The sequence below is a fragment of the Anomalospiza imberbis genome, chromosome Z, assembly GCF_031753505.1.
Source record: "Anomalospiza imberbis isolate Cuckoo-Finch-1a 21T00152 chromosome Z, ASM3175350v1, whole genome shotgun sequence".
Classification (NCBI taxonomy): Eukaryota; Metazoa; Chordata; class Aves; order Passeriformes; family Viduidae; genus Anomalospiza; species Anomalospiza imberbis.
In genome coordinates, this window is record NC_089721.1 from 47569245 (window position 1) to 47596118 (window position 26874).

Here is a 26874-nt window from a genome sequence, read left to right on the forward strand (position 1 = left end):
TTAAGCTGGGAGTTCACCGATCATGTGTTTAGTTTGAGATGTTTATTCCTCCTCCAAACTCTGTTGTCCATTATATTCAGTCCCCAATGTACAGACTGCCTCTTCTGATGCCTAAAGACAGAGGCAAATGGCAAGGACATCTTGCCATTTCATGCTACATCCAAGTTTGTCATCTGTGGCATGGGAAAGACATCATGACCGTGTATAGCAGAGCGTCTGATCTCATCAGCTCACATACTGATTGTGTTTTGAGATAAGACATACATAGAAATATATATTTTTATTCACATTACCTGTGGGCAGACTGCCTGCATTGCAAGGAAAGCTTCATTGCCAGTCATCAAGGAAATAGAAAAGAAATGGAAAATTATAATGAAACATTTCTTTACAAGAATGTGATCAAACCCTGGAACAGGCTCCTAGAGAGGTGGTTGATGTTCCATTCTTGTCGGTGTTTAAGAGGCATTTGGACAATGCCCTTAGTACAGTGCTTTAACTTTTGGCCAGCCCTCATCAGGCAGTTAGACTAGATAATTGTTGAGGGTCCCTTCGAACTGAAATAATCTATTCTGTTACTATTCTGTTCCTATTCTAAATCTATCCTGTTCTATTCCATTCCAAATTTGTGGTATGAGGATAGATATCAAGTAGTTTGCCGGAAACATCTGTATATTCCAGAGAGAGAGAGAAAACACTTCACTAAAGTATCATTTATGCTTTGTATTGAGAACACGGTAAAGGATCAAATCAAATCTAACTTGGAAATAGTGTACTTTAGCTGGGGAGGTTGCCTAACATAAGTAATGTCTTACATCACCTAACTCAATTGACTAATTGAGCTAAGCCAGTTTCCTATTACTTTATCCACTTTGCTTTTTAGCCTCTAAGATACTGTTCTACTGTCATTGATACCAAAGCCTAAAACTCCTGGAGCTCTAGGATCAAATGAAGGTAGAATAGGTGCTAAAGTAGGGCTGCACTGGATTTCCTGGGATACGCTCTACAGCAATTTTCAGCTGTCAGACCAAAGTGTATCACTGAAGTTTTGCCTTGTCCTTCAGACCTTGTAGGTCTCCTTCTTCTGTGATGCTAGACAGTTTTTGGTGCCCTGATGTTTGCTCAATATCAGATGCTGCTGCAGTTCAGTGCTGTATGAGTAGGAATCTAGGAACATGGAAACAACAGATATTGCTCAATATGAATGTAAAAAATGCTTATGTAATTCCTAATTAAAGATGTCACTTATTCTAAAAAAAAAAGGAATTGAGGCAGTCCATACTGACAAAAGAAAAAATAGACAAGTGCTCAGATCAAAATGATGGGATAATTTTCATGAGCAAAGGAAAGGCACAAGTAAAAATCTGCAATCTATATTGCTTGATAAGAAGTAGAGGTTCAAAAAAAGCTATTGCTATGGCAACAAAATGAGCAAGGGGATTTACACTTCTGTATGTATCAGTACAGTCTTAACCAAGAGTGGCTCTGGCTAAAAAGAACAGCTGCATATTCATTCTTATAATTTATGAATTGTGTATCTCACCTCACTGCCTCAGACCTATAACTTAGAGTGATAGATCATCACATGGTTGAAGATGTTCCTGGACCTATTAGAAGTAAAATTCTTAGATTATTTATCGAAGTCACTCATATATGGAATCTCAAGGTTGAATAGGTTTCTAATATCACTTGAAAATATTTATTCTATGCCATATGACATCAATTAGGTACACACTCATAATACACCTAAATCTTTCTTGTAACCTGTTGAGAACATTAAGTCTAATGTCACTCTAATACAGGAACATGTCTTCATCTCTAGTTTCACCCTATAAGTGTCACTGAATGCCTTTTTTCCATATGAAGATTAATACAATTTCTATCTTACCAAATTTTATGTCACAAAATATACTGTATGTTAATCCTATTTAATAAGCTTCTCATAAAGGAGGATTATCTCATAGACTTCAGTAAATTTTAAGATTCAAGTCACGCTGCCCTGATTTAAGTTGGGTTTTTTTTAATTACCTTGGTTTCAATAATGGTATTGTCTATTAATATTGCAGATCACAGTTTTTCGAATGGGATCAGAAGGACACCAGGATATTGATTTAGCTATCCTGACAGCACTACTAAAAGGTAACAGAGCTGAGTGAGTCTATATCAATCCATTTTGTGTTTCTGATGTGCTGAAACCCATATTTATTGACATATCTATCAAGATGATAAATCCATACTGTGAAACTGAAGTATGCTTCTTGATCTAACTGTTTTATGCAAATCCAGCTCTTTCTTTAATGTTTAAATAGCTACTGTTTTTCCTTTCTGAATTTTTGTTCTCCACAATCACTGATGTGTCACAAGAAATATCAGTGGTGACCCCCAACACCAGTTACTTGAGAAGCTTAGTATTCAAGAGAAGACAGTCAAAGAACTCCTCAGACTTAGATTACCTTGGTAGCTAGAACATCCATTAAGATAAAGCTGGCTCTATTGTCAAAGTAAGATGTTTTGTGTAGAAATCCCTAGGAAAGTCTGGAAGTAGTGTGAGGTTCCTTTCAGCCTCCACTTGTAGAGTTAAGAACGTAGCTATTGGAATGGTTGGGCTTTTAATCTTAAACTTGGCTGGGTGTTACATCATTCTGAGCCATTACATGTTACCCTTCTGCTCTTAAAATGTTGACTTGAAATAAATTTGCTATTGCTACAGTTCATGATAGACCCTGGTCTATATTAATTAATAAATTAATTCAAAACAAGAATCAAGAATTTCATCCTTTTCCAAATTTCTCCTTTTTGTCCCTTGTAAATAATATAATTGCAGGTTTCATTTTTGTCTTAAAGGTAACTGAATCCTTCATTATCTTCAGTATGAAGGTATTCTCTTCACATTTGTTCTTAAGACAATCCCTGAAAATACTGCTCTTGTTTTCCATTAATAAGGCAAAGAATGTCTTAGAGTCGTGATTCCACATTTTCTAAATGTGTTTTCAAGGTCTGTATCTCAGCATAGATCCCTGGAGTCTTCTGAAAACTGACTCTTGGAAGCTGAAGAAAATAAGTCACATGCCTGTGAGGGATTGTTTTCTATTTGAAATGTTCTTTGGCAGTATTTACAGGAGCAACTGTTTTAGTGGTTGCAGTCTCAGTATATGAGCAGTCCTCCCTGGTCTGGAATATCCATTTTGCAAGTACTTAATTGGTGCTGTTGGCCCCTTAGTAAAATAAAATTTCCTTTCCTCTTCATGTTAAGGGTGCAAGTCATCATAAGAAATTTTTATTAGCTCAGGAGGTGCTTGGATCTGTGTAAGTACTTTCGACATCTACTTTCATGCTTGTCTGAGAGTCTTGATTTGAAAATCTGCTGATGGCAGTTACACTTGTTTCTTGCTCAAAAGACCCAGAGGAACTAAGACTTACACCTCATCTTCCCGGCTCCTCAGGACTTTGTGATTATGCAGGTATTCAATGAAGATCAGATTCATCAGGTGCCTCTGGTTCATATAAGCCTCCTGATCATAAGGTGTTTAATCAATATGTGCAAAAATGAGATCTCGTCTCAGCCAAGTCAGTTGTCCTTATTCACATCATATCTTTGTACAAGTGTTCTGGCCCACCTGGAAAGAAATAATGACTTTTTGTAAATATACCTCACTCGCCTGATGGACACTTGGGTTTTTCATCAAAGTCTAAGGCAACAATGCTGAACCACTTGTCTATTGATTTTTAAGTAACTTATTTGTAATAGATAAAATAAATTGGTAAATTATTTTTTCATGTTGTTGGAGTTTTCATGGCATTGGAAACTTACTTCTTATAGTTTCTTGTCTCTAAAATTAAAGAAAAATAATAATTTTAATAAGTAAAATAAGAGATTTAAAGACTGGGTCTGAGTTATCTTGACATTCATGAATTTAAATTTAAGAATTCATCTCTTCCTACTCTCCAGTACTGTGTAAAAAAAGGAGCAGAGTAATGTATGAAAGTGGGAATGATTACCAGTAACTTTTTTCAGTCTTCTTAATGAGGAATATGCAGCTTTTGGTAGTGCAAGAGGAGCATATCAGCTAATGACCCATCCAACCTTTGTGTGAGTGATTTGGTCATGGAGGAGTAGGATGAGGATTTGGAAACGTGAACTATCACTTCCTATTTGCTATTTAAAATTTGTGATGAACTGATCTCTTTTTAAACCCACGCCAGATATGCTGCCAATTCAGGAGCTGTGCTGGACAGCATAATCCACAAGCCCCAAACCCAGCATCACATATTATTTCTTTGTTTGTTTTCATAAGTCACTTGTTTAATCTTGTCAGCAAGATTTATCTTTCTTGGAAGTGATCTTCAATAAACCACAGAATGGCATCCAAACTGGTTATCAATTTACATTACATGGATGTCATAACAGCATATGGTTTGAAAACTCTTTTTTTTTAAAATGTTGAGAGACACGAATGTGGGAAGTAAGTTTCCAAAGGCATTAGTTTATAGCAGGCAAGTTTATCAATACAGTTTAACTGTTTGTGCTCTCTTAATTTGAACAGTTGGAACTCACACCATAATGTATATTGTCCTTTTGCAGCTGCTAGAAAAGCAGAAGGCATATGACAGGAAAGTTAGAGACAGCATATGGAGATGGTTTAAAAAAATACTTGTTTTGAAGTGGCTTCAAAGATCCTAGTTCACGAAGCTGTTGCAATGTCTGGAGCAGACTAATGCCAGCCATGTTTCAGATGGTGCTCCAGAAGCCTCCCCAGTGCAATTTTCAGCACAGGGAAAGAGGTGCTCTGTGGTATGTGCATATGGTGATATTACTGCCATGTACCTGCTGGGATAAACCATGTTAGGCTGAAGCAGAACTGAAGTTCTGCATACTTTCCAGCCTGTGAGTAAGTTATGATTCATGCTCACTGAATAGTTATCATGTAGTATCAGATGGTCAAGGATAGTCTGCCAACCATGAAATCACAGACGCAAAAAGGTTTCAGAGTTAGGTCAGCTATCTGGTTACTGCACTTGTAGCTGGTTTTGCAATCTGCTTTTATATTGTCAGTTGGTTTCCTAATTGCCAGGATGATTCTGTAGCAAATGCTGTGGAAACGCAGCCTTTGCACTAAAGAGCTGCTGAAACAGGAGACAGCATTGGACCAGCAAAGACACAGAGCAAAAAGTTAATTTGTTATTTTATTTTCCCTAATCTAGTTCTTTTCTTTAGATGTTGATTCAAAGTGGACACTGACATGCTTAGGTGCACTGTGGAAATGGATATCCCACAACCATTTCTGTCTAGGTAGATGTTTCATGTCATTTCATCTTTCCAGATACCTGAGCACCAAGATCATAAGCTATTCCAGGAGAATCCTTTAGGGGTTTATGTTGGTCACGGTAAGCTTTAGCCAGTTCATAAAAGCTTGTAGTAATAAGTATATAAAAGCCCTTCAGTAATCCTGCAAGTGCACAACACTCATTGTCTGATGTGTACCCTGACTCCCCGAGGAGATAGCATTGAGCTTATAGTCCCAGGCTGTATCATCAAGGAGTATTATATTTTCAGTCCAAAATATTGAGTAGACAACGTGACTTTTTACCAAAAGAGTCTATGCAAGCACTGCTGGATGGCAGCCTAAGAACATAAAATTAACATCTGCAGGAACTAACAGCTGTCCCAGCAGTCTAGCTATATCCAGTGGTATCTATACCAAGATAAAATACTGCCAAAACAATGTACTGTAAATTTTCTTATAGGAGAAGATGAAAGGAAGGGTCACACTGCAGATGCTGTCACAGTCTCAAAACATTCTTTTGAGGAACATATCTACTATCAGTCAGACACCAGAATACTGAATAAATATTACAGAGACATTAGTCATATTACCCAAAACATTATTTAATGCAATAAGTATGATATGGTAAATAAAGTAATACAATACAAGAGGTTATTAACTCTACCTAATTTATTTCCCAAATATCCTTTGGCTTTGATTTGGGTATGTTACGGTGATACTCATGAGTGACAGGCATCCCCAGAAAGATCACTTTTTGAATTCTTCCTACTGACTCAAGTCCATGCTCTGTGGCACTGAAAGCAGTCAAGGAAATGATTGAAAGGAGACTGTATGTTAAGAAGGCCATCTCATGTATTTTTGGGGAGTTTTTCTTATATGAGTGGAATAATTCATATTTCTTAATCTTGGGTAGAATTCCACCTAAAATAGTCTGAATACTTCCTTTTTCATTTGAGAAAAAGGCCATCAGTTCTATCCTAGAATAAAATCAATTAAAAGGCATCCACGGACCATATGCTGCTCCATACAAACATTTATAGCTTTGATTTTCCTTCTCCTCTTAAGTAACATCATTGCCATCCATGTTCATCTGAAAACCACTCAGGCAAGACAGGAAAGAGGAGAAGGAAGCAAGGGCTTTCCAGCAAAAAAACTGTACTGTGGAAGCACCCATCCAACCAAATGCTCCAGAGCCCCAGGATGCACATCCACAAACTACGCCCTAGCTGATAGACTGCTTCAGACCTGGAGTACAATATCCCCTTGAGAAGCCACAGATTTCCTTTGACTGCCAGATACCTGCAGTGCTCTGTGAAATCAAACATTATGGCAACAAGCACTGAGAAGAGCATCAACTCTGGGACTGCATATGTATTAACTGGAAAACTTGGCCACTGCTGGCAGCCTTAAGCACAATGAAGGGAGATAGGAAGGACAAAGGCTGGACCACGGCTTGCTTTCCCCTCTACTCAGTATTTGGAGCAATGAGCATGCTCAGAGAAAACAATTTTGGTGAATGGATGATCAGACACCACCTCATGCCCCATGCCAGCAGTTGCTTCCTGTGATCAAATGCACCAGAAGACCCTTTATTCATCTGCTAGCTGAATTTTTTCTAAAGCATTAAAAGGCCCAGGGCTGCTAGGGTCAGTTGATACAAACTGCAGAACATTCCCTGCTAGGGTTCAGAAATTATTTACTGCGAATTTAGCTTGACTTCTGCCTGAAGTGGGGAAAGTGTAAACAGCCCACTTCCCTCCCAAATCCATCTGATCCACTTTTGATCCAAAATTATTTCTAACTAGATGGCACCCCTGGCTACCCCTATAGTAGGCTGCAGTAGGAAAATCAGGAATTGGAGCTCCCTCATCACACATGCGAAATGTTGTCAAGCTGTGGGATCACCATCACTGCCCCCAGGTTTTAGAGTTCACCCATATACCTCCTCCATGGCTCACCAAAAACCTTGACTAAGCACTGCTAAAGCTCTCACTTCTCCTTCAGGCACATGATTGGGAAGGAGGAGATCTGCTGAGAGCGTCTCTTTTTGCTTCAGAAGGGGGGAGAACATTATTTGCGCTCTGTGTTTAACTTACACTATCATACTCACTGCAGGTATTTTTTTTCCTGTTTTTATAAATAAATCTTGTGATGTTGAAATGTAGAGGCATTTTTGCCTTTCCCAAAGGTAAATATTTTCTGTTCTTGAATGCTGCATATTGCTTGTGTAAGAAATTCCAAAAGTTTCAGATGTTGTTGGCATCCCCCCTGAGGTCTCTTGTGAGAGCTTTTGTCTGTGTTGCAGTGAGAAGTTGTGTCTTATGCAAAGGGACATTCCTGATACTTCTTAGCCACAGAAGTCACAGAAGTATTTTCACTTTTATTTCCTTCATTTGTTTCAATTCTGTTCTGTTCCGGCATTGTCTGTCTTTTTATCAGAGCTCATGTATGAATGTGATTTAGATGATACGCAATTCACCATCTCCCAAACAAGTACTGTAGGTATTGCAAATTATTTAGCAATATCAGCAGTAAACTGACTTCAAAGTTGAGAGTTATGAAATTAAACTATAGTTTTTTATTAAGGTCTTCACAGAGATTTTCATCAGCCAGTTTTATGTTTTCCTTGCCTCAAATTTCAGAGTCCACTTTAATCTGGAACAGTGTGTGAGTTTGAATAGTCTTGAAATGGGGACACAAATGCTTTGAAGTAATGAAGAGCTTTTATTTATCCTCACTCCATGATATCAGTATAAGAATTAATAAAGACAAAATAACAGTAGAGGTATGAGGTCTTTAAAAAATAAGCCCTTATACAATCACCTAACCACTGCAAGCAGATATGTAGTTAAAAGTCAAAGGGCCCTTTATTTATTATTTGGTTCATCAGTTCATTCAGGCCAGTTGTCCCTTTGACACTGAAGCACAAATGCTGTTTTATTATTACAAATCAGCTGAGAATCATGAAATATTAAAAAAGCACAGCAGGACAGGAATGTCCTACAGTGTCCATTAAAACTGCAGGGAAAATCATACCCTCTCTTCCAAAAACAAACAGCTCCAAATCCATCTTATCATCTGCATAGTTTCTCATTTAATTTGGATATATTATACCTTGACACAAGCTTTATAGAATGCTTTCTTACATAGGTATTTCATATGTGAAGGGAAATTTGTCCCACCAACTCACCTCAGTACAAATAGGGAAGAGATTCCTATGCTTCTTATCAGGCTGGAATGTGTAAGATGCCAAAAAATGCGGAACTACTGAAATCAGTGGCGTCTGTGTGAGTTGAATCTACTTGTAATTGCTAGAGGCATGTGTGTTTGCGCGCGCGCGTGTGTGTGTGTGCTCATGTGATATGTGTGGGTGTGTGTATTCCTGCAGCTCCATCTGTATCCTGGCTTGTTCTCTTGCTTCCCACCCAGTAGAAGGAAAACCTGTTAAGTCCACCAGAAACTGAGTCTTTTGATATCACCTGTATCTGCTGTATTTTGAAGGGAAATATGAGGAAATAATTAATGTTTGTAAGACAATCTGAGAACTAGAGATGCAGATTTGAGAACGGATTTTTTTTCTTTTTTTTTCTTTTTTTTTTTTCTTTTTTACAGGTGCAATGGAAGGTTTTGTTTTGTTTTAATACGAGATCAGTTGCAGAAATGACATGGACGTCTGTGAGACTTTTCACAAAGAGCAGTTACCAGGGCATACTGAGTCTAATGTCTTGTTTTTTTTTCTCCTGCTCTCCTCCCTGCACCCCTGTCTGTATACACAGGAGCTAACGCATCTGCTCCCGACCAGCTGAGCCTAGCACTAGCCTGGAACAGAGTAGACATCGCCCGCAGTCAGATCTTTATTTATGGGCAGCAGTGGCCGGTATAGTATATATATAATGTATAGATACACAACATCTTCTATCAGAAACACTTTGAACCCTACAGAGTATTAAACCCATTCTGTTTGCAATGGTGGTTTTAGTGTGGTTTAAAATACACTGGGTCCTGCCAAACAAATGGTTCCCAATCACACTTGCTAAAGGCAGGCACAGTTGCAGACAGGCTAATGTGTTCTATTGTTCAAGGAAATGGTGACATCTAGCGATGCTTTAAGAGTAGGAAACTATACCTCTGAAAAAACAGGAACTACCAGATTTATGCTACCAAGCATAATTCTGCAAGTTGAGGAAAACAAGTGTACAGCCATGTTTTAGTGCTAGGCTATAAATTCAAGGAAAGTCAAAACTTCTTTCTTCTCTTAAAGCAGCATGCTTTTATATGCAAATCCTGAATTTGAGGTGATGATTTGACATGAAAATTACGCCATACAAATGTTGGAGGTCAGGTAGACTGCAGGAGCTGATCAGCCGTGTCACCACAAATGGGCTGTGGCTCCAGACCTCAGGTGGTGTTAATTCTGTTCCCACTGCTGCTCTGCATCGATCTGCCTGCTCTACGTCTGCACTATTGCGTGCTCCAGTTGCTCCCCGGCTAATACCATTCGTAGGGAGTACCAGGGGCATGGATTCTTTTCAGGAGTGGTAGGACTGCAAAGAGAGGGGTTATTGAACATTGTGTCAGGCAGTGGAGGAAAAGTCAACTCCTAGATTGTGCTGCAGCTTTTACAGGGGCAGAAGTCACACAAAAAAAAAAAAAAAAAAAAAAAAAAAAAAAAAAAAAAAAAAAAAAAAAAGTCTCCATCTCTACCTGTATCTCCTTAATCTCCTTAAAGCCCAATTTATTCACTCAGGAGTTTCAATTGGACCATATTAGTCACTACTGTGACACTTGTTTCATCACTGTCATTAAAATTTCACATGCAGTTATTACATAGGCATTTACAATTCCCCCAATTCCCCGTGGAAAAATTATAACAATGGGAAAAGCTTCTGTTTAAGTATCCTTGCTTTAAATGTAGCTTTCTAGAGCTTGCTACCCCTAAAAGCTAGTACAAAATTCCTTGCCTTTTCAATCATGGAGTGAACAGGACTATTTATTTTGTCTTTGATATTGGGCATAAGTACGTGTCAAAACATAGGAGGGATTTTAATGGCATTAAATTGTCTTCATTGTTATCTCTTCATCACCATATCATAGCAAAAATTTGAATAAATTCTGCAAAGTGCAATAATTTTGGAAGCTAAAAGATGGAAGGATGAGATAATTTCTCATCCTTCTAATTCTGCCTGACCTCCAAGAGTTAAGAAGAAGAGGTTTTGTGTAAGAAGACCTCTTGCATTTGGGCCTTCAAAGGAATGCAAATTATGAAGCTATTTCTGTTTCCTCAGTCTTCAAATTTCCCTGTGGTTCCACACCACAAACAGAAGAAAACTCCAGAAAAGACAGATTTAAAGTTATTTGGTGTGCACATAACAAATATATCCAATACAAATAAAATGGTTGACAGGAAAAGAAATAATGATGATAATGAAATGGTGAATAAGGTAGAGATGTGGTCTCCAGTTTACTGGATTCCAGTTCTTTGTCCTAAACAGTTTTTTTCTAGAGTATTTTAACTAGCATTCCAATATTACTTTTTGAAATGCAACCCTGAATTAGAAAAATTGTTACAGATAAAAACCATGATTATCCCATTTCAAGCTTAGAAGAGCAACACTCAGAATTTTATCAGTCCCTCTGCTTGTGCTAGAGACTGAACCAGCTGGATGTAGCCTGCCACGCCCAGGAACAGCTTCAATTAATCACTTACTTTGCAGGTGGGCTCCCTTGAGCAAGCAATGCTGGATGCACTGGTGTTGGACAGAGTGGATTTTGTGAAATTACTCATAGAAAATGGAGTAAGCATGCATCGTTTTCTCACCATCTCCCGGCTAGAGGAATTGTACAATACGGTAGGGCCAGCCTAAGGCAAATTTTCTTTTTCTATATTTATTGTTCTAGCTCCCACTTGTATTGTATTGGCATGATGATGATGCAGCAGGCAGTCAACACCTGCTGCAGAAATTTTTCATTAGCCCATGTTGTCTCTCTTGCTTGTCTCTCATATAATATAACATGCTGTGCCTTGCCCACATAATCTGCTGTATGGGTTTTGTAAAGACACAAAATAAGCCTCACACAGTGCCAGCTAACTTCTTGTCACTGTAATTCCAAAATGACAAACCTAAGATTTAGGCAGGTGGCACTGGCTGGAAGACAGTAACTGGCAAGTTAGGACCCATACAGTAGTGTTGTGTGACTCCTGACAATATGGCTTCAGAAAAATCTTCTAACTGTTAATCAATCCCTGTTACAATGAAGAGCTTCCTCATGCCCCCACTGAGTTCCAAAAATTAGACCTTTGACTTATAAAAAACTGTTTGCAAGTTTCTAATCCTCACCATTAAAGTGAATATAAAACTGCACAAATTAAGTCTGCTTCTGAATTCTCAAATGCAAAATACATTCCAGCATTCACAGTATTATTACCTACTTAGGTAGTAGTTCAGAAAGTTCAAACTTCTTACGTGTAATGAAAAAAAAATCTTAAAGCACTGTCTAGTTCTTGGAATTCCCAGTGTTGTGTGTTGCAGAAGGGCTGTGATATAGGCATAAAAATCTTTCAAAAATTTTTTTTCTGCCAATATTTTCAAAGCCTTTGCTATCATAAGCTGCCACACTGAACTGTTATCTGGAGGTGTTTCACACTGATGGTGACCAGAAGTCAGTTATGCAAAATATCAAATATATATATATATATATAGGGTACATATATGCTACCCTAGAGACAAACTCCCATCTGATCTTTGGTCAGCTTATATATTGCCTATAGACTGGCATCTGTGTATTAAGAACAGAATGCCTGTGAGCTTCCTTGTAGCAGGGATAAGCATGGTAGTTCTTGCACCAAAGCCAGTTTTTACAGGGAATAAGTTTGATAGAAGTCTTCAGTTCTACAGCTAAGAGAAGGGCATTATTGCTATAGAAATCAGCGTATATTTTTTCATGCACAAATTCCAAAAGACCCAGGCTCTGAAATGCCTGAACTACCAATTATACTATAGGACCAAATGCATCCATAGTAAGCTTAGCACCAAAAAAATCACACACAAAAATTACCATATTTCAGCATAAGACTTAGGAATGACCTGTGAAGCTGCAAACCAGTGAATCTTACCTCTGCTATGGCAAATTTATAAAAATAGAATAAAGTATCGAACTATAGACAAGGGAATCAATTTTATGTCAACAAAGAGTTTACCAAGCTTCTGTAGGAAAATGTTAAGCCTTAGAAATCTATTGCTATTTCTGCAATCAGCATGCAGGAGAATAAGGATGTTGGACTTGGTCCCCACCTTTTTTTTTTTTTTTTTGCAAAACTTCAATAGTATTTTAAAATTTCAAAGGTTATTAAAGAAATGTAGCTGCCATGGCTTAGAATATCACAGACAATTTTGGTTTAAAATCTACTTGAATGTTAAAAAACAGGGAGAAGGAATACATGGTCCATTTTTACCACAAAAGGACATTTTGACCAGGGTCATGGAAGTCCTTGTGCTGGGGCCACATCTGTTCAGCTTGTTTATGTAAGATCTGAAAAATAGTACCTACAGAAAAGACAATAATATTTGCAGGTGTTTTAGAAAATCTGAAGCAGCATATGAAGAATCACAGGTAAGTCTCATCATGCTCAGAGATGGGGTTACATAAAATTAAGTGTTGGGAAGTGCAGAGCAATGCATATACAGAAACATTGACTCTACACGTGTGTAGTGGTCTCATCCATCATCAGCTACAACCAAGGAGACCTCTCATAAAAGTCTCTTAAAATATCAGCAACAGTCAAAAACTACACAGAAAATAAAGTAAGATATAATAGTAGTAGTAGTAGTAGTAGTATAATCAAAATTGCGGGACTCCTCTGCAGAATATTTTTGCAATGACAGCTGGAGTCAGAAGATTGGAAAAAATCACAGACTCTGCATTCTGCATTCACATGCATGTGTATTCACAGACTGCAACTTTCAGATGAGACAGCCTCAATGCAATGCCAGGCTCAGAGTGTCTCTGAGTCACCAGCAGTGGAATTGGAAGTCCTGAGAGCAGGAAGGCTAAGATTAAAGCAGCTGGTTTTGCTTCCACTCTTTCCCAGAGGCTGTGCTGTGCTCTTGGCTTTTCTAAGCCAGGAGTCTAACCTGATACACAGGACTTCCGTTTTCATTCAAGGTGCCAGTTCATCGGGTTTTCCTATGGAAGAGTTTTATACAAAAGAGGAAAAAGGTGAAATAATGCTCTTGTGATTGTTTGGGGTTTTTTTAATTGGTAACACTTGTACAAGTGCTCTCAGCTGCCTGATTTCTAAACAACAAAGGTGAGAAAATTATCTCAACATTTATATTTTGTGCAAACTATTTTGTTCTTTTTCATTTGTCCTTTGCAGAGACATGGACCATCCAACACTCTGCATCATCTAGTCAGGGATGTGAAAAAGGTAAGAGTCCAATAGACGGTAGGTTGAAAATATTGTCATTGGTTTTTTGTAGCTAGATACAATCTCTGTTTTGCATGAGCTTTCAGTCAGAGCTTTCTCCTTCCTGGCAGTACAGAATGTCCTGTTTGTGTGTCCAAATATGAACTTTTTGCATACAAAGCACAATTAGCAAGTTATTTGGCTTGCTTTCTCTGTGGTTTTAGATGCTTGAGTAATAGTGTGTCTGCTGCCATAATTGTAGGCTCTTATATACTGTGTGGATTTATGCTGTTACTTGTACTTTTCCATACCTGCAACTTCTGTCAAAGCTACTTTCTGTGTTGCTAGTTTACTTCCAAGCCTGTAAAACAGCTGTAACCCTTGTGCTAGATCCTGGCTTTTTTGGAACAGTTCCTCATTCTGTATTGTGTGGTGCATTATAGACATCTTCCTCAGCAGAAATATAAAAATGAGTACTGCAACTTTCCCCTGACCCTTGTGATGTTAATTTCAAGAATCTTGAATTATAAAAATCCATTAGAAGAGCTGGACAGAAATACTGAAAGGTATAGTGGCAGGAAGGAGATACCAAATACCTTTACCAATGTGCTCAGGACTAAAAGAGTTACGGCGACAGCAAGGAATGAAAATCCCTTATCCTTTAGATATATGGATCAAGTAAGGAGATTGAGTCTACAAATGACCTCATCAGCTTGAGTATTCTCCCAAAGCATGTGTGGATTACAACCTTGTACGTTATGTAAGTCAGACCTCAAGGGTAGCATGCTTGAGAAAGGATATTTCTGTACATGGGACTAGATAGAAAATTTTAAAAGGAGAGGATATTTTTTCTAAGAACACAGGTTTTAGTGGTGTCTTCTGACAATTGAAGTCACCTAAAGGAGGAGAGTAGAGTGTCATATAGCATCTTTTTATTAATTAATTCTACAGAATAATCAGTAGGAAGGTTCTGGTGGTATTCTTTGCTTAGTATGTTAAATGGCATCATCATTCTCCAATTATGTATAGTGTATTAAGTGACTGTTGAAAAGTGTGAAATGTCGACAAAAAGAAACTATGCACAAATCCCCTTGGATTGAGCAGAGTGAAGCTAGAATCTATTTAGAAAGGATACTGCTCTTGAAGCTAAAATTTCCAGAATATTTTATTACTCAATATGCAGTTATTTATGTGCATTTAAGAATTTGAAAGAAGCATAATCTGTCTTCTACTCTTTTTCCAAACACCTTCTCTCCCCCAGAATCGCCTTTCCAAGTCCTTCTTCAAAGGCATAGCAAATTGTATGTTGAGTAACTAAATAGTATGTATCTCTTTTTTCCCAGCCCCTAATTAAATACCCCTGTATTTTTAAAGAAACTCTTGAAAGAAAAGGCATCAAAGTAGTCAAAGATCATCTGTACTCATGGATGTGTATGGATAGACACTAAATAAACTTACAACTATATTTGATGACATTATTTGTTCCACAGTGACTTCTAACTACTAGGTGATGGTTATCTTTCAACAAATTTATCTTTCTTTCCTCTGTCGATATCTAAAATCTTCAGTAATTCCAACTATACTGAATCAGTCTTATGAGCATATGTGATGGCTTTGAAAACAGACAGCCTGGCACAGCTCTTTAACACCTTCCTGAAGAAAACTGGACCTCTGGGGCTGTACTTCTCATTTTGTCCAGGATGAGGAAAGCCAGGCTTCATAAGGAGAAGTGACAGCTCACCATAGCCCTGACAACTGAGCAGAACCCTTGCCAGTCAACCAAGCCATAAATCAGTCCTCAGATCTGACAACAGTTTAAACAAAAACACCTCCTTGGAAAAAACTTCTTAATGGACACATCACCACTTGACAGTTTGATGACCCATCATGCAAGCAAGACAGACTGCTCTGCTGATGCTAATTTTTTGAGTTCATGTATATTTTGATGCCATACACCTAAACTCTCAGATTTAATTACAGCATCACAGAATATAAATACCAAACTATGTAACACACCACCTTGAGACAATACCGAATCGATAAGAAATACACTGGGCATTTACATGTACCTCTCAATTTTAAAACTTGCATTATTTAAAAGGGTGTATGCTAAAAAAAAATTGCATCTTGATCATTGTGGACTCTCAGATAGAAAATGGATATTTAAAAATGATAGAAGTAGTAATTTACTACTGTTGTACTATACAGCTGTATAAATCAGTAGGAGAGTGTTTTTGTTTTGTTTTGCTTTGTTATGTTTTGTTTTAAAGACAATCTTGCCTGCTTAATAAAGCAAATAATGAGAACAACAGAAGTCACATTATCAGATTCCGTTTGTGGCAGCCTATAGACACACGTGCACACACACACACGTGCATGCAAGCATATAATGCAACAATATATTTTCCCTTTGGATTTCCAAATACTGCTGTGAAGACTAATAGCCTAGGCAGCATATTGTAAAGGCCTGGAGACACATCCTTAAAGAATCTACAGTAATCTAAATGTGCATAAATTTTGCATGTATTAACAAGACAAATTATGTCATAATGACTCTGCCTCAGATCACCTTTCAGTCCTCTCAATTCCATAGCTAGGTAGCGGGGCCAACCTGCCTACATTTTTGGCCTCATGGCCATTTTGACATCTCCTGTCAAGGGTCGAGGATTTCACAATTAAATTTGTATTCCTTCCATAGACCATACATATAAGTGTACTCAGGCTAAGCAGAAAGAATCAGACAGTGGCTGTGCTGGACACCCTGTCTGCAAGTGGAGGTTGCCCTCTACAAATTAAAAAAAAAAAAAAAAAAAAAAAAAAATCTTTCCCTGTCTCGACTAGATGATGATGATCAGTAGAAATTAACAGATGGAATTTTTTTTTTTCATTTATCCAAAATATTGTATAAAATTAACAGATTCTACTTCAGGATTATTTACATTTCCAAAGTTGGGGTTTTTTTGGACTGCTACTGTACATCTGCATTTCCAAAGAGCAAACTAGCAGTATATAGAATTTTGGCAGTATTATTATTTCCTTACCATGCAAACTCAGAGGTTTGATACATGGTGACATAAAAATGCACTCGAAGTGAAAAAAGTACAGTAACTGACTAGCTACAGTTTAAGCCTGAAATTTCTTCAGGAAAAGAATAGTGCATTAACACTGAAGAGTTTATCCTAGCATTAAAAGATTTGTTGATTATTAACCAGGACAACTACCTTACCTCAAAATCAAACTTTCTCCTTAGTCATTCTTGACCACCTAGACTGCACTATAATTAGTTCATCCAAATTCTTGTTATTCTTGGGGCGGTTCTGTCCCACTTGCACCACTGTGCTTCATTTACAAGCATTCTTAGCACTACCAGGGTTGTTCAAGCTGTCTGCTGACAGAGCAAATGCTTTGGTATGTCTGTAACTCCTTTCACAAGGATGGTCCAGTTTTCTTTACTAGGGCTTCTCACTTTGGAAATGTAATGTTTATGAAATGTGTTTTTTTCCTGTGGATTTGGGAATTTTCTTTAGTGAAGTGTTTCAGTATTATCTGGGTGGTTTAGATGCATCATTTATCAAAGTTATTTTACTGGATATTTTTTATCTAAATATTTTATGAAAATTTAGAAATCAGAACTATATAAAAAAACTCACGATTTGTAACACATGCAGCACTCTGATGCCTGTTGTTATTTCTTAACTGCTCAAATGTTTTTTGCCACTTAATATTAAAGCATTCAGTTTGAGTGAAGACCTTAAGTTGGAAGGAGTCCTGCCTTGGAGCTGCAACTCCCATTTCTACTAATGCTTTCATTCTAATTGTAGTAGAATTAATTCTGGAGAGAGAAGAACATTTTAGGGGAAAAAGCAACCAAATCTAGCGGAATTCACTTTTTAAATTTAATTTTTTAGGTTTATTTTTAATTTAATTTTTATACATTATTTTTCTTTAAACTGTTCAGCATAAATGTTATCATATCCAAATTATCTAAGCTAATACACATTCCTGCAAACCATAGTAATTCCCCCACCCATCAAATTAGACAAGATTAGGAAGGTTGCAAAAGGATATGCTAGAGGACATTACTCAAAAATTTTTGGCAGCTCAATTTTCTTCCACTAAATTCGCTTGATTTTTTGTCCCTTTGAATGCCAGCCGATTGCTGGGCATGGTACACTATGAAAGCACAACCTCCCTCTCTCCTTCCTCAGCCTTTTCAGCATGCTGCTTAGACCTTGGTAGCAGGGCAGGAAATAAGCCTTGCTCTTCATAGCTGAAGTAGAAAAGGAAGAAGAATCTTTGCATCCATTTTTTCTCTTCTGCAGAACCAGTTGCCATCTGCTCTCCATTAGTGATTCTCTGCTCTAATCTATTAAGGACATCTCCAGGGAAGCCAGGCAGATATCTCCAGACATGTGCATATTTCAAACAAGACATGATAGTCTTAAAATTGCTCCATGTGAATTACTAACCTTCTTCTAATGGACACATAAAAAAAAGCTACAGGCTCAGTGTAATCTGTACTTTATATCATTATAGAACATTAAATTATTACAGTGCACTAGAAAATTTTAAAGTTAAGAGTTACAATTTCTGGTCCTTCTGCAATATTGACTATATGAGACAATTTTTTATTTGAGTAATATTCCTTTTTTTCAAGGATACTGTTCACAATACACAGAAGGATATTTTGTCTCTCCACCTTTATTTTGTAGTCATTTGTTTTGCACAGTGACACACAGAAGAGAGAAGGTTCTCTAAATCTGAAGACTTTCTTAGTGAGGTCTCTAGAGCTAGGTGATCTATTCACAATTTGCAGAATCATGCCTTCTTTTCTGGTAGGGAATGCTTACTGAAATGTGAACTGTCATCCAGTCAACTCAGAAGCAGAGAGTTAAAGAAGGAAGCAAACTTTCCTTTGGGTTCATTCCCTTCCCATTAGTCCTTTCCTCCTGTAAAGGGATCAGAGTTTACCTTGTGTAGTTTTTCTGGAGGGAATAGAAGAGCAGGTGTGCCCACACTGGGGTTTTGTTCCTTCATTGCCAGAGACCCACCAAGAGACTTGACTGGCACATCTGTGAGTGCAGCTCAGCCTGAAATTGTTCAACACAAAAGATGTCCCATTGGGTTTACTGCAACTGGAGAATAGAAATGTCCCATTAACTCAAAGCAAATTCATATGCAGTGAGAGACAATCTGTTACTGAAATCTTTCTTAGTTTTGCAACCCAGAAGCACCGGAGAACTCATAAGCTTAGTGATGCCATTTTCAGATTTGAAAGTGAAGGGAAGGAAGATGTGTGCAAGGGAGTTCCCATAAAAAAGACAATAAGATATGGACATATTTGTCATTCTGTTTCCTTTCCAGTTAAAAGGTACATACTGAAGACATCATATACATATGCATCTACAAATAGGCATATACATAGGCATATATGTATATATACATATACGTATATGTATCCGTTTAGATATAGATATATAGAAATATCTAACAGAGGGTAAGAAAGGAAAAGAAATGGAAGAAGAAGCATGTAGGCATCTTTTCCAGCATCCTGCTAATGACCCTTGCCACAAACTCAGTTCATTCCTTGTGAGAAAATCTCCATGGCTCTGCTGGAAATTACATAACTAAATAGCATGTTTAAAGGGCCTTTAAGTAAAACATGTAAGGAACTCGGGTAGGAAATATGTAAAAAAATTGATAGGCCTGTAGTTTTCTTCATAAAAAACCCAAAATAATTAGCCACAGATATTTTGTTTATTATAGCTCTCATACATGCAGATGCTTTCCTCGTTCTTGGTGTGAAACTTAAGCAAGGGTGTGTATTCTTTGAACATAACTCCAAGACTGAATGCTGATAGACTCTCCTTGCCCCTAGTAACTAGTAATAATGATAGCTCATGTACTGTGCAAGTCCTTTAGAATTGTAACAGCAATCTCACCTCCTGCCCATCCTTTCCTGGAATATGGGAAGGAAACACTGCAGAATGGGAAGGCGCTGACCCCATGTGAGCAAAAGATTTTGTGTGATATCACTTCACCATGCCTTGACAGTTCAGATGAGGCAGTCCAGAGAGATGCCAACAGAGATGTGAGATGCCAGGACAAGTTGTGGTTGAGAGATGGTGCAGAAAAAGTGCTATCTTGCAGAACTAGAGTCCAAAACTGTGCCTGACTTTTCAAGTGTATCGATCCTCATGCTTTTGTTTCTGCAGTCATGTTCCTTGTTTCCCCAGCTGAAGAATATGAGTACTGTGTACTGATGTTTTCTTCTGTTACTTCCAACAAGTTCTTCACCTTCTTATTTAACTTATGTCTTCCTTCCAAGCGAGAATATCCAGGTTTCGGTTGGATCTATTTTAAGGTGAATCAATTAACCAGCATAATAATGCATTCCTGCTTTTACCTATTTAATTTGTTTTATTCTAACATAATTTTAAAGTACATTTAATAGTGTCAGTAATAAGCATTTCTTCTCCCACCATCCTTATTTCACTGCAGGGAAACTTACCTCCTGATTATCGGATAAGTCTGATTGATATTGGATTGGTGATAGAGTACCTGATGGGAGGAGCGTATCGCTGCAATTACACCCGAAAGCGGTTCAGAACACTGTACCACAATTTGTTTGGGCCCAAGAGGGTAAGAAACAAGTTGTTTGCCATCCTCATGACTGCACCAGCTGGCAGGGATTACGATATCTTCTTACATCATTCCAGACTGGTGGGGTCCAGATTCATTTCCATGTTGTGCATCGCAGTTATCTCACCATAATACATCACAAGCCAGACACGGATACAAGCTATGGTTTTTATTAATTTAATGAAAAAAATATTGCATTCTGCTGCCCTGCTGAAACCAGCACATAAATTGGTCTCCTCTGACTCTAAAACCTGTAATTATGTGTATTCACAGCTTTCAAAAGACAAGTCTTTTGACCTGCGCCGGTAATACTGTAATTCTAATTCCTGAGTTAGATTTGAAAACTTCTGCATTCTTAGCTGCGTTTCCTATCTCATGATTCATCTTCTGATTGTTAACTGAAGGTTTCAGGGCAAAGAAACCCATAACTCAAAACTTGTTTTATTTTTTGGATGTGGCTCCAGCAGTCATTGGGTTCATGGCAACACCACTGTTAAGTATTTTTGTCGTTCCATGTTTGATAAGTTATGCCACTGTGAATACAAAGTAAAGTCTTTCTAAAACACAAAAGCTGTTTATTGTCATCCATATTGCCATTGATCCAATCCAGCATGAACAGGAGTCTGTTTAGCTACTCCCAGTACAAGCTGCAGTTCCTTCTTTGTCTATTTTTGCCTCACATTTCAGATTTTAGCAATACATAGCACTGAAAGTATTAATAAGTGGCTATCAATAAGCAACAGCTCTGTGAAACGCTTGGAGACAACTACCTAAAATGGGTTTATTTGTTTCCATATGCTTTTCCTTATGATTCTTCACATTTGAAAGGAAAGACAATGATCGTAGCTGGTGGGAGAGAATTCCTTCCTAAAGTCACTCCATTGAGAAAAGCATTTGAGCAGTGATTTCACTTGCATACTGAACCAACACACAGAGCAGCTCCACAACAGTCAATAAAAGTTTTCCAGGACAGTGGCCAAAATGCTGATGTACTCCAGTGAAATCCATTCATGCTTTATCAGTGGTCCCTATCACTTTCTTGCTAGAACAGCCCTAACCAGTTGTAATTTGTACCTGAATCCAAATATATGTCTTCTGACATGGTTTTGGTGAAATAATGTCAAACTCAAGTTTGAAATAACTACATATATGTAAAAATTTGATTGGTGTGTATGTGTATATATATGCTATTGCACTACATTATATTATTATATGTATATATTGCACTACATTATATTATGTATATATTATCTATTTTATATTCTACGTCACTCTACATGCACGTGTACATATGCATATATGTATACACAAATAGCTGTAGTTTTTCATCACTATTCTGTGAGAAATAACATTTTTCTAACTTTTTTTTCGTGCAGCCAAAAGCCCTGAAGCTGTTGGGAATGGAGGTAGGCAACCTGTGACAAATCTTAATGTGTTTTCCTTCTTTGATAAATATAAACTATATCCAGATAATGTTCAAATTCACTGTAATGAAAATATGAATAGTATTTTTCATCCAGAGAGCTTGTTTACACAAAGGGCACATTAAGAAACACATCTTTGTAAAAGTCCAGGAGATAGCTAAGGAAAAAGAGGGCTCTACCCCCAGCTATGGATCTTCTTGGTTTTTTGTTTAATAAGAATTAAACAAAATATTTCAGTCGGCAGGGCAAGCAGGATTTCAGTCAGATAACACCTAACTTCAAAACATGATCAGAGAAATAAAACACTTGCAGAGAATGATGCAGAAATCTTTATACAAAGACATCCATAGTTATCTCAGTTTTATTGGCACTTTTGGCTACCCCGCTGCTTCAAGGGGATAGTTCTCTTTTCATGTTTTTTTATTTCATACAACCACTTTCATTTTTCCATCCATAGACACAGGACAGAATAGGTCAGCTCACCTGATAAAAGCAAAAGGCTAAAATGGGAAAGAAACTAAAGGCAACAGAAATAATGGATGGATGGAGAGAGAAGGAATAAACACACAGAATAGGTATAAAGAAAGAAGATTGCTACTTAAGGAGATAAAGGGAGAAAACACAAAAATAAGCACAGAAGGTGTGTTCTATGTACTGGCTATATACTTTCTGGAGGTGGAAAGAGGCAGATGCATTACAGCAGATGTTACATTTACAGTGAGCTCTTAGCTTTATTTTAGTGGTGGCTTTTCCAAAATGGTTCTGGATATTATGTGATTGTACTCTCTGTTATTAGTTTCAGAGTGATAGTGTTATTAATTCAGAGTGATAGTCCAAGGCTTTGTTCCCTCTATTCCCCTGTTTACTGTCTTCTTAATTACAGTGTATGCACCAATACCTTTTTTTATTGTTTACCTATGTTAAATATTTTGTCCAAAAAATGATGAATGGGCTGGCCTGCAGAATACATGTTAGGCACTGATTTCAATTAATTGTATGAATTGATTTGGTTCCTTCACTGATGAAAAAATTTCTCTACAATTCCCACAGGATGATGTCCCTTTGCGTCGAGGGAGAAAACCAACAAAGAAAAAAGAAGAAGAAGTTGATATTGATATGGATGACCCTGAGATCAATCACTTTCCTTTCCCATTCCACGAGTTGATGGTGTGGGCTGTGCTGATGAAACGTCAGAAGATGGCCCTCTTCTTTTGGCAACATGGGGAAGAGGCTATGGCTAAAGCACTGGTGGCCTGCAAACTCTGCAAAGCCATGGCCCACGAAGCATCAGAAAATGACATGGTGGATGACATATCCCAAGAGCTGAACCACAATTCAAGGTGAATTTCCTTTCATGTACACTTTCCTGAGGGGCAAAAGGAAAAAAAAAAAAAAAGGAAAAAAGGAAGAGATATTTCTGAACCTGCCTAAATTTTCATATTTGTACCTTGCTTTCATTTCTAATTTGTAGGGGATGTGCAGTCCCTTTAGAGAAAATCCAAATGGCTTTTAAATAATCTGTCTGCCAGAGTAGCGAAGTTGTTAGCAATATAACTTCTGAAATGAGAACATGTCAAGAAGACAATGAAATATCTATATTGTATATGTGTTCTCCCTGAGGCCTCAAGAGTCACACTGCAACATTTCTCTGTGCTTTTTCAGGATACTCTGTACGTACCCAGCAGAACACTTATTGAAATCCTTATGAGCAAAGTATTCAGGCGGAAGTGTTAATTAACCAAGTCATGCTTAGATGAGCAAGGCAAGATACTAGATTCCATAAGATGTTAAAATTTCAGAAATTTAGGATTTTAGAAAGGATATTGGACACTCCTTCTTCCAGAAGGCTTGACCATGAAGCCATGGGCAAACAGCAGAGAAGCAATCCCTTAAGCTACATATAACCAGAGGATTTCAGTTAGAAAATGTCAGGAAGGTGGGCAGGGAGGTGGGAGCAGACAGCTGGTAGGTGTGGGTGCTCATCACTGCTAAGTTAGGGCACTTATTTATATGCCTAACATTAGCCACTCACATTTAAAAATGTGGGTTTCTATGTGTAGAGTCAACATCACGATTTGCATGCTGGAAGGTGATGTGCCCCTTGCAGAGGCTGGCAGTTGCAGAGATTCTGAGCACAAGGCTGCGCATGCTAACGGGAGTCCTTCTGTTGCAGGGACTTCGGCCAGCTGGCGGTCGAGCTGTTGGACCAGTCGTACAAACAGGACGAGCAGCTGGCAATGAAACTGCTGACCTATGAGCTGAAGAACTGGAGCAATGCCACATGCCTGCAGCTTGCAGTGGCAGCCAAGCACAGGGACTTCATTGCTCACACTTGCAGCCAGATGCTGCTCACTGACATGTGGATGGGTCGTCTCCGGATGCGAAAAAATTCTGGCCTAAAGGTCATTCCTGTTTTAAAATAAAATTAACATTCAGAGGATTCTAATAGATGGTGACAAGGTTCACAAAAATCAGTAATAACTGTCTAAAGTAACTGTATTTCAGATATTTATTTACAATGACATTAAGCAGGTATATTCTTCCTGTGTTCAGTAGTTTTTCAGGTGGGGTTTATCATAAGCCTAAGTTCAAAGCACACAGCTTAGATTTTTCATTCCCTTTCTTAAAGTCCCCTCTGGCATCATTTATCAGAATAAGAACTGAGCTAGGAGGTTAGTGTGTCACCCTGTCTGTATACTTGAGGAGTTAGTCAAGAGTTTTAAAGATAAAGAAAGGAAAAGGAAGTGTAAGTGAATTAACCATTAGTGAAAGGTGCTGATCTGACAACCTTTCTCAGAATAGACAAAGTAAGCAGCACAAATTTCCTTGCAAACCCTTGCAAATCTTCCTGATGGCATCTGAAGGGACTCCTTTAGAGGGTTTAAAGGATAATTCCATTTTCAAAGCTGTTACAGCTTTACTTCTACAGTTGACAAAACTGCTAACAGTGCAAAGTGAATTCTGAGATGAATTTGAGTCCCTGGCATTTTTCACCAAAGTAGTCACCAGTCAGAACATACCCAGCAATTGCCTCTCCCTCCCAGATCATCGACAAATATTTTCAGTGAAGGGATTCTCTCTTCTGCACTAAATGCCCGTGTGAAAACTGGTAATTACTCAGCTGTGTTGCCATATGAAAAGATGTTCAGTAATGGCAAGAATGCTTAGGAGTATATGCATTGCTTCCAAACTGGCTCTTAATCCAGTGACAGTAATGAATGAGAACAAGTGGCTGATAGCATTCCTATGCAGGACCTGTGCATACATGTTGTTCTGCTACAGATAGAAAAAAACTTTCTCACTTTTGGAGACATTCCTACTACCTATTTCCTGAACTCACAGGCCTGTTATCCTTCAGAGGGACAGCTGCTTTGTTCGCTGTTTAGCTTTGAAAAAATTCAGTCTAGGTTACATGGAGAACAGAGTAGCAACTAATTTCCTACTACATGCATCCACCTTTCAGCACATTTCTTAAGCCCTAAAATAGACCTTTCTTTCATCATGCATAACTGAAGGTAACAGTCTCTGTTTCCTTTCAGCTTCTTCGAACACCAGGGCTTCACAAGGATCCTTTACTCAGTTTCTAGTCTGTATTTTATTTCATTGAAGTTCACAAGCAGAACTTGTTTAAAGCTAGAGCAGGCTATAAGCTACATGAGGCAGCATGACAAAGAAATAAATTTGCAAGCATGAGTCATAGTTTATTTCCCAAGAACAGTTTTTTCCCTTTGAAACTGACAAAGAAGATTGAATATAATTCTTTAGATTCTTGCCAGGGATGTATGGCACCAATGAAAGAGCTGGGGGCAGCTGTTAATCCTACCTGCTCTTAAAAATAGCCTTTCTGTGAAGCCAGGTCTGCCTGTAACCCCATCTCCCTGGACCCATCATTTTTTGAGCACAGCACCAGTGCAGGAAGCTTTTCCAAGGCTAGGTACAGCATTTGCATACACTACCTGCTCTTCATTGTGTACTTTGAATGGTTTCAACAGCACACAAGTTGTCGGCTGATATGATGAGCACAAGCACTCTCCCTAACCTGCCAAGAAGTTAACTATCTGGTTTCACTCTCATTCAGGGAGAGATTTATCAGAAAATCATTCTCCATCAAATTACAGCATAACCAGGAAAAGTTATTGTGCATGTGAATACAGAGTTTGCTTTGTATTACTGTGATGTCTATTCAGTTGTACTAATGTTTTAACCCAAGTATTGTTCATTACTTATAAATCCCAACAAGGAAATTTTAGTGGTTTCTACACTCCTGCATCTAAGAGATGGAAGGCAGAAAAGAAAGAACTGGCATTAACATGACCATTACACAGCTGCCTGGTTACTGAAACAAAATCTAAGGAGACTGCATATCTATGCACATCAACATTTGCTTTTGCTGGCTTTGCCTTATCTCCTCAGATACACACATAGTTGCACTTCTTTGACTGACAGTGTATGTTAAGCATGGACACAAAGAGCTATTAACCCTCTCTGTGTGGTGTCATTTATACTGGTATTTTGTATTATGTAAAATGCAGATATTTGCAGGTCTGTACACCCACATAAAACATTCAAGAGCATTCACAGCAACACTAGTAGAAGTTACATGCTTTGATTCAGTACTCTGGTGACAATACTCTCAATGACAAATACTTTATTGTCATGGAAACTCACATGCACATGTATCTTTCTTTTCCTAAATCTCCTGAGGGAGTTGTTCCGTTTGATGCTAAGTAACCATTATGACCATAATCTGTTTTCTGTGATGATTATTGTTGTCATTATTATTGCTTTAGGTAATTCTAGGAATTCTACTTCCTCCTTCAATCCTCAGCTTGGAGTTCAAGAACAAAGATGATATGCCCTACATGACCGAGGCCAACGAGATCCATCTTCAAGAAAAGGATCCAGAGGAACCAGAGAAGCCAGTGAAAGAAAAAGATGAGGAAGACATGGAACTCACTGTAAGTGCTCACAATAAATCATCAGCCTCAGTGCTTTCAATTTGTTGTTCCTTTCTCTGTAGGCATTGCAGAACATCTGATGGCTAAATATTGCACATGATAGGATACCACTCTTGGCACAGTCCTCAATGGGACTCCAGCCACACAAGTTTTTATCATTT

At 38.0% G+C, this 26874-nt stretch overlaps 1 protein-coding gene across 9 annotated transcripts in view; it reads left to right on the forward strand.

The window, feature by feature from the left end:
- TRPM3 (transient receptor potential cation channel subfamily M member 3) overlaps positions 1-26874 on the forward strand; it is a 397058-nt gene that overhangs the window by 321514 nt on the left and 48670 nt on the right. For 5 of the 9 annotated variants that reach the window (XR_010994252.1, XM_068175852.1, XM_068175854.1 and 2 more), the window contains exons 9-18: positions 2064-2136; positions 9059-9159; positions 10997-11131; positions 13660-13710; positions 20018-20053; positions 20191-20331; positions 21708-21737; positions 22806-23095; positions 23929-24157; positions 26546-26713. Coding sequence is in view for 8 of the 9 variants with exons in the window: in XM_068175852.1 (XP_068031953.1) it covers positions 2064-2136; positions 9059-9159; positions 10997-11131; positions 13660-13710; positions 20018-20053; positions 20191-20331; positions 21708-21737; positions 22806-23095; positions 23929-24157; positions 26546-26713 (1254 nt within the window). In the remaining variant the exon portion in view is untranslated. The remainder of the gene's footprint in view (positions 1-2063; positions 2137-9058; positions 9160-10996; positions 11132-13659; positions 13711-20017; positions 20054-20190; positions 20332-21707; positions 21738-22805; positions 23096-23928; positions 24158-26545; positions 26714-26874) is intronic. The other 4 variants (XM_068175853.1, XM_068175856.1, XM_068175857.1 and 1 more) reach the window with 1 other exon arrangement.